This window comes from Octopus bimaculoides, chromosome 26 (assembly GCF_001194135.2).
Source record: "Octopus bimaculoides isolate UCB-OBI-ISO-001 chromosome 26, ASM119413v2, whole genome shotgun sequence".
NCBI lineage: Eukaryota > Metazoa > Mollusca > Cephalopoda > Octopoda > Octopodidae > Octopus > Octopus bimaculoides.
This window is the reverse complement of record NC_069006.1, coordinates 4,862,411-4,871,541: the sequence shown is the minus strand read 5'-3', so window position 1 is coordinate 4,871,541 and position 9,131 is coordinate 4,862,411. Positions and strand designations below refer to the sequence as shown.

The 9,131-nt window shown below is 39.6% G+C and overlaps 1 protein-coding gene across 1 annotated transcript in view; it reads left to right on the top strand.

Moving 5' to 3' along the window:
* Window positions 1–9,131, top strand: part of LOC106874516 (uncharacterized) — a 120,878-nt gene that overhangs the window by 92,078 nt on the left and 19,669 nt on the right. The window contains exons 2-4 of the mRNA XM_052976891.1: window positions 883–1,036; window positions 7,017–7,164; window positions 8,363–8,472. Of these exons, the coding sequence (XP_052832851.1) occupies window positions 883–1,036; window positions 7,017–7,164; window positions 8,363–8,472 (412 nt within the window). The remainder of the gene's footprint in view (window positions 1–882; window positions 1,037–7,016; window positions 7,165–8,362; window positions 8,473–9,131) is intronic.

The following is a 9,131-nucleotide window of genomic DNA, read 5'->3' as shown; positions in this document are numbered from 1 at the left end:
AATGAATAAGGTTAATATTTATAATGAATTTCCTCAGCAGAATATCATTATTATTATTAAAAAGGTGATAAGCTGGCAGAACCGTTAGCAAGTTGGGTGAAATACTTAACAGTATTTAATCTGTCTTCATGTTCTGAGTTCAAATTCCACCAAGGTCAACTTTGCCTTTCATCCTTTTGGGGGTCGATAAATTAAGTACCAGTTGAATACTGGGGATTGATGTAATCGACTCGTCCCCTCCCTCAAAAATATCCTACCGTTGAGTCAAAATTTGAAACCATTTATTATTATTATTAAGTGAGACCTAAATCCAAGGCCTCTGCCTGGGGTGTAGCCAGCCCACTTATGCGTACCTTCCTTCATTGGACACTAAACTCTGCTTTCAAAGACCCGTTGAGGCAAGTGAAATCGAAATCAAACTAAACTCGACAACTGGCACCCATGCCAACATCGTCTGCTTCATTGGACACGAAACTCTGCTTGCGAAGACCTGTTGGGGCAAGCGAAAGCGAAATCGTGATGGCACCATCGCCTTCCTGGCATGTGTAAAGACATTCGAGCGAGATCGTTGCCAGTGCCGCTGGACTGGCTCCTGTGCAGGTTGCACGTAAAATACACCATTTTGAGCGTGGCTGTTGCCAGTACCGCCTGACTGGCATTCGTGCCGGTGGCACGTAAAAACACCCACTACACTCTCGGAGTGGTTAGCGTTAGGAAGGGCATCCAGCTGTAGAAACTCTGCCAGATCAGATTGGAGCCTGGTGTAGCCATCTGGTTTCACTAGTCCTCAGTCAAATCGTCCAACCCATGCTAGCATGGAAAGCGGGCGTTAAATGATGATGATGATTATTATTACATTATTACTTTTATTTTCCTATATAGGTTGCTGTGGAAGCTCGTAGCATCATCAATCTGTGTTACCCTGAGGCTGCCTCAGAATTCTTCAAGGCAATTCTTGATGCTTCCAACAAACTGGGCACTGAGAAACAGAAAGCGCTGTTGATGGTTTCCTATGGACAATCTCTTCAGAACACAAGTAAAAAAAGACTTTCCGTATTTTTGAAATTTGATTTCTTTCTTCTGTCGATTTGCATGTTATGAAATTTTGTTTTAACTTTTCTGTTAACATCATGTCAGCATGGAAAATGGACACTAAATGATGATGATGGTGAGGATTTTTGTTGAAATAACCTGCTTGCGTTCATTTCAATTAATTTTGAAAATAATGAAGAATTTAGTTAAACAACAAGGTTGGTACTTTAATTACAATGGACGGACAGATAGGTGCCCTCATCTTATCACAACATTTCAGCTAATGTACTCTCCAGCCTTCATCAGGTGTTCTGGTGGAATTTCGAACCCAACCCTTTATTTGACCAATGGGGTGCACTATTCTCATTCTTAAGGTATGTTGCTGATGTTATTTTTCAAGTCCCTGACTGGGATTGAACTTAGAATCTGAGGGTTAGTAGTCCGTGCTCTTATCCACTATGCTACATTCCCATTCAATCCCAGCCAGGGACTTCAAAAATAATATTAATAGGAAAAAATAACATCAACAACGTACCTTAGGAATGGGAACAGTGTACCCCATAAGTCAAATAAAGGGTTGGGTTGAAATTCCACCAGAACACCTGATGAAGACCAGAGAGTACATCAACCGAAACGTTGTGATAATAACAAACAAGACCAGGACACCTATCTGTCCATTGTAAATAAGGTACACAATTCATCGTCTCAAAAATATAGAATAACAAAGTTGATGTTTGGAACATAAATTGACATGAAATTTTGATGGAAGGTTTCAATTTAGATCACTTTAACCCTTTTGTTACCATATTTCTGTCAAAGTACACTGGCTTTTTTTCAGTTTCCTTCAACTCACAAGGCTTTGGTTGGCCCAGAGCTGTAGTTGAAGGAACTTACTCCATGTGCCACCCAGTCAGATTCAGCCCACTACCATATGAAGCTTTAAACCATACTTTGTCTCTCTCTGTTACTCTTTTACACGTGATTGTGGCCATGCTGGAGCACCATCTTTAGTCGAAGAAATCAACCCCAGGACTTATTCTTTGTAAGCCTAGTACCTATTCTATCGGTCTTTTTTGCCGAACCACTAAATTTCGGGGACATAAGCACACGGACATCAGTTGTCAAGCGACAGTAGGGGGACAGACACAGATACAAAGACACACACACATAAATATACATACATACATACATACATATATACACACACACACACGACAGGCTTCTTTCAATTTCCATCTACCAAATCCACTCACAAGGCTTTGGTCAGCTCGAGGCTATAGTAGAAGACACTTGCCCAAGGTGTCACACGGTGAGACTGAACCTGGAACCAAGTGGTTGGGAAGCAAGCTTCTTACCACACAGCCAGGGAGCTGGCAGAATTGGGGCATCAAACAAAAATACTTAATGTTCTTTACATCCTGACTACATCTCTTTTTGTCCAGGTGAAGTTTAGTCTTTTATCCTTATAAAACTGATACAATACGGGCCAAATTCAATATAATAATAAGCCTACAGATCATAGACTCCTTAGAAAACAGATTCCTATCTGCCAATAAGAGCAGGAACATACACAAGTTTAGCGAAGTCACCGATGAAATCTGTATTGTTACAAGTCAACATGAGGGGAAAATGGAGTTAGCGACATTGAAAGAAGAAGTGAGAGAAAGGCGGGGAAAAAAAATTAGGGCAAAATCGGCAAAAAGAGGCCGATAGAATAAGTACTAGGCTTCCAAAGAATAAGTCCTGGGGTCGATTTGCTCGACTAAAAGCGGTGCTCCAGCATGGCCGCAGTCAAATGACTGAAACAAGTAAAAGAGAGTTAGGGTTACTCCGAAGTATCACGAATCCTTACAGATATGGAAGTCGTTCCTTCAATCCGTCTCTTTGGCCCAGTAGTTAGGTTGCTGGGAGTCGCAATCATAAATAAGGCCGTGGGTTCAATTGTTGAATTGGAGAATGCATCATGTCCTTGGCCAAAGTATTTCGGTTCATGTTGCTCCAGTCTACTTAGCTGAAAATGAGCACCAGTCGACATCTGATACACTTCTCTCTCTCTCTCTTCTCTCCTTCACTCACTCCCTCTTCTCTCTCATTCACTCTCAGTCTCCCTTTCCCCCCCTCTCTCCTCCAGCTGTCACATCATAGATGTTCTGCTGGGTCAGTGGGTGGAAAGGAGACTCTAGGGAATGTCAGAGATTACATACCATCATCCCTATACAGTGTGGTTTCTGTAATCTCAAGTGGGAACAATCTCATTAGCTCACAGATTTCCACTCAACAACACTTCCCATGATAACCTCCCAAATTGCCGACCAAACCTGCTCTACTCTTTTTAATCCTAGAATCTTTTTGCTGTTGTCATCATTGTCACCATCATCATCATCATTTAATATCAGTTTTCCGGATGTTAAATGATGATGATGATGGAATGAATGGGTTGGACAGTTTGACAGGAGCTGACCAGCTGAAGGGCTGTCGAGGTGCCAATTGTCTGTTTTGACATAGTTTCTATGGCTGGATGCCCTTCCTAATGCCAACCACTCTACAGAGTGTGCTGGGTGCATTTACACAGCACCAGCATGGGTGCATTTTATGTGGCACCTGCATCTGTAAAGGACAAGCTTGTATGTATGGATGACAGTAATTTCACTTAGTTTGACGCATCTTCTCAAGTACAGGGAATCACCACAGCTCCTGGTCCCCTTGTCATTTCCTCAGACCCATCGTCTGAAGATCTTTCCTCACCATTTCATCCCACACCTTCCTGGGTCTACCCCTTCCACAGATTCCCTCCACAATTAGAGCTCGGCACTTCTTCATGCAGCTGCCCTCATCCATATGTATGGATTAACTGATTCCTTTGTTTATTCCATCTGCTATTGCCTTCCTAATTATGCTTGAGATTTATTTTACATTTCTGTAAGATTTACTTATCTATATATATATATATATATATAGGCGTTTTGACAAATTTGCTTTTGTGGTCTTTAAGTGTGATGTAAGTGATTGTTTTAGCAAGACAGTTTGGTTTGTTTTGGATTTTTATATCTTTTATTATTGATTGCTTATGTATTGATAGCCTGATGCATTTTGCTGAGTTTTTATTTCTTAACTTATTGATGTTTTTGTGCAATAAGTTATCATTAATGTCTTCACTTAAGTTGTGCAAGTTCCTTTCGTACCAATTACGAATATGTTTTCTAAAGACTTTTATGATCTTTAAACCCATGATAAGCTTATTCTGGAAACTTTCCATTCAATTTCTAAATTGAACATTCTTCCATTAACTCTTGTGTTGCTATATCTCTGTTGAATTAGCCTGCCTTTATGTGGAGGCATGTGACTCAGTGGTTAGTGTGTCAGACTTCTGATTGTAAGATTGTGGTTTCAGTTGATGGACCAAGCAATGTGTTATGTTCTTGTGCAGGACACTTCATTTCACATAGCTCCTCCAGTCCACTCAACTGAAAAAAATGGGGATTCCTGCAATGGACTGGCATCTTGTCCAGAGTGGGGGGAACACCCCTACAGACACTGGAAAACCAGTTTTATGAGTTTATATGAATCAGAAAGAGTGATTTTATCTTTTTCTTTTTTCTTTTCTTTTTTTTTGCACTGTGTTTGTTCATTTCTCACCGAGGCGATGACTTCTGACCGAGACCTTTGGAAATATGCTGTGCGTGAGAAGACCCGGCAAGCCAAGTGAGACTTAAATCCAAAGCCTCTGCTAGGGGTGTAGCCAGCCAACTTATGCATACCTTTCCTTCATTGGACACTAAACTCCGCTTGCGAAGACCTGTTGAGGCAAGTGAAGTCGAAATCGAACTTAATTCAACAACTGGCACCCATGCCAACGTCGTCTCCTTCATTGGAAACGAGACTCGGCTTGTGAAGACCTGTTGGGGCAAGCGAAAGTGAACTCATAATGGCACCTGTGCCCAGCGTCGCCTTCCTGGCACTTGTGCTGGTGGCACGTGTAAAGACATTCGAGCGAGATCATTGCCAGTGCTGCTGGACTGACTCCTGTGCAGGTTGCACGTAGAATACACCATTTTGAGCGTGGCCGTTGCCAGTACCATGTGACTGGCCCTCATGCCGGTGGCACGTAAAAGCACCCACTACACTCTCGGAGTGGTTGGCATTAGGAAGGGCATCCAGCTGTAGAAACTCTGCCAAATCAGATTGGAGCCTGGTGGAGCCATCTGGTTCACCAGTCCTCAGTCAAATCATCTGACCCATGCTAGCATGGGAAGCGGACGTTAAACGATGATGATATGATGAATAATTTAATAAAATAACTTTGTTGTTATTAAGCTGGTGTTTGGAATATAAATCAACCTGAAATTTTGATGTAAGGTTTTGATTCAGATCATTTTGAAACTTTGAAATTGTAACATAGAATTAGGGATTAAATTCCACCCAGGCTTAACCCTTTAGCATTCAAATTACTCTGTCTAATGTAATCCTTATTTATTCAAAATGTGTTAAATTCCTCATGTATTATCTCAGCTTTGAGATTTCAAGATGTCATCATTGATTATTTTTAGAATGGCATTATAGGATAGGTTTGAGGGGCTAGATATGGCCAGTTTGAACATAAGACAGGTAGAATATTTTGGCTGGATATGATTGGTTTAAATGCTAAAAGTTTAAATTAAGGAGCTCTTTTTGAAAGGTCTCTAGGTGTCCAGGCAATTCCAGAATTTAAAATTCAGTTGCATCGTGCATGTCTTGTTTGGTTCTCCTATTACATTTACCACTTAAAAATGTCTCCCATCTTGTATATTTAATCAGACATTCTTTCTTTTTTTTTTTTTAAATTAGTGTCTGTAATTGAAGATTCTGTGCAGAGATTGGATGATATATTCGTTTCTACTCCAGGCACAAGGCCCTATTTTCTAATTCAAAATCCTTTAACAAAACACTTCATTATAAACCAACTAGAGGAGTCTCTATGTAGTTGCTTGATCTGCTAGAAATAGCAGACATCTCTCCCTTTCTCTTCTTTTACCCTTCTGTTTTATAAAATAAAACACCTTTTGTGGTCCTATATACACTCTATTGAAAATTTTTATGTTGGTCATGGCTGGAACTCCCTTTGATCACAGGTCTTGCTTGATGGCCTAGGGCTAAGTAACAATCATCATCATCATTGTTTAACATTCATCTTCCATGCATGTATGGGTAGGACAGTTGACAGAGGCCAACCAGGTAGAAAATCTACCTTAGGCTACTGAGTCTGTTTTGGCGGGGATTTTACGGCTGGATGCCCTTCCTGACACCTACCACTCCGCAGAGTAGACTCAGTACTTGTTATGTGGCACTAGCAGAGGCGAGGTTAGTTTTAGCATGATACTTACAGCTGAATGCCCTTCCAAATGCCAACCACTTCACAGTGTGGACTGGATGCTGTTAACGGTGAAAGGCAAATTTTAGGATTGGGCTTCCTTCTATGACACAGATCTCGTTAACTCTTTGCCTAAGTCCCAAATTACTTTAGGAACTGAAAACGAAAATAGGAATGTGCAATCGTATATGAGGTATGGGGCACCAGGAGACACAAAACAGGCAAGCAGTTAAGGAACTTGTGTCTATGTATGAGCCAAAAGGGAACCTTTGTATGCTAGAAATACCAACCAGATCTCTCTCCCATCTTAATCCTTTGCCTGTCCAACACATTTTCTTAAATTTGTCCTAAACATCCCTGTTTGTTTCCAGACTTTTAATTTCCTCTTCTTTCATATGTTCTGAGGAATAAAAAGATTTCCTTTCGTAAGCCCAAAGTTACTCTGGTGATTGAAAGACAATTGGGAATGTGTATTCTATATAATGTACGAACACCAGGGAAATGTTTCCTGTGTATCATCAAATGAGATACTACACAGGACAGGCAGAAAGAAAGTTAAGCCACTTATATATCAAATATATTTGATTCTGATGGAGATATTTATTGTAAGAAAATTTTTTTTTTTTTACTTTTGCAGGTAGTTTGGCTGTGAAAGAAGCACAATGGCATTTCAAAAGCGCTTTGAGAATTCTTCAGAATTATGGCTGTGATTATCAATGTTTGCTGATATACAACTATATGAGTCTTAACTACTACAGGCAGGGCAAACTGGAGAAAGGAATAAGGTATTATTATAGTGAAGTGGTCTGTTGGAATTTATGACATACATGGGTCATTGTGGGTGTTTTTATGACTGACACAGGTTGGTGTTTATGATGCACGAGTCATTATGGATGCCTTTATGACTGACATAGATCATAGTTGGTGTTTATGATATACATTGATCATTGTGGATGTTTTTATGACTGACACTTTATTTTCATGTTGCTCCAGTTCGCTCAGCTGTAGAAATGAGTTGTGACGTCACTGGTGCCAAGTTGTATTGGCCCCTTTGCCTTTCCCTTGGATAACATCAATGACATGAAGAGGGGAGGCTGGACGACTGCTGGTATTCCATAAACAACTTTTGCCTGGACTTGTGGCTCAGAGGGGAATTTCCTAGGTGCAGTCCCATGGTCATTCATGACCAAAGGGGTCTTTACACATGTGTGTATGCATCCTTGTCTCAACATGATGCTGCAGTTGTAAATGAGTGTCACCTTCATACAAGCAGTGTCGTTTGTTTCCTGTCTTCCATGATGTTGTGTTTATGATGCACATGGGTTGTTGTAGATGTTTTTATGACTTACACAGATCATTGTTGATGTTTATGACATACATGGGTCATTGTGGATGCTTCTATGACTTAACACAGATCATTGTTGGTGTTTATGATGCACATGGGTCATTGTGGATGTTTATGACATACACAGACTACTGTTAGTGTTTATGACATACTTGGGCTATTGTGGGTGTTTTTATGACACACATACACACAGAGAGGTCGGTGTTAATTAGGTAAATATAAAAATGTGGATTTAATTGTTTCCAGGTAAATATCTTTGTTTCTTGTCATTTCATTACAAGATTAAAGCATTAATTAACATTGTTGCGAAAGACACAGAAGCACAATTGTTAGATTTTCGTACCATGTAAAAAAAAACACCCATGCTGTTGTCACATGACAAAAAAAAAATCATACTGATACTACATGTAAAATGCCCAGTACACTTTGTAGAGTAGTTGGGATAGGAAGAGCATCCAACTGCAGAAGCCATGCCAAAGCAGACAATTGGAGCCTGATGCAGCTCTCTGGCTCGCTAGCTCCTATCAAATCATCCAATCCATGCCAGCATGGAAAACTGACGTTAAATGATGATGATGATGATGAAATACATTAGTTGATGTTCATTTAATTATTTTATCTTTTTACTCTTCATTAAGGGCTGCAGAGAAAGCTCTAGAAACAACTGTCTTTGATCAAGATAGAGCCGACGTTGAGCACGCTAAGATCTATTCTTATGTGCACCTTACACACAACCTTATCTTTACTGGTGAGTCTTAATTGCTTTTTTCATGTTTTATCAGTTGATTAATTATGTTAATTACCTTGAGTTTTGTTTACTTGTTGAATTGTAAAGGCATAATACCAGTACATTGGTGGTGGATGGCGGGGGTGACAGCAATGGTGCTGGTGGTGGGGGGTGCATTATAATTATATATTATTAACCCTTTAATTGCAAAATTAAGTTTCGTGGTTACTCCAGTAATGATATTAAATATCTACTAAAAAAAATAGAATTGGTATTTTCTGCAAATCACATTGCTTCAATAAACTTGACATGTTTCAATAGAAAATTGTTCCAAACATGACCTTCTTCAATGAAATTTTGAGTGGATATATCTGGATTTCTGCAGTTATGGTGTTAAATATCTACTGAAAAAATATTTTCTGCAAGTCATATTGCTTTAATAAACTTGACAGGTCTCGACAGAAAATAGCTTCAAACATGATGTTCCTCGACAAAAAAATAGATTGACATATAAAACTACTTTCTGTAGTTAAGGGTAATGAAATTTCTGGTGGATATATCTGATTTCTGCAGTTTTGGTGTTAAATATCTACTGAAAAAATGTTTTCTGAAAGTCCTATTGTTTTTCTAAACTTTACATGGTCTCAACAGAAAATAGCTTCAAACATGATGTTCCTCAG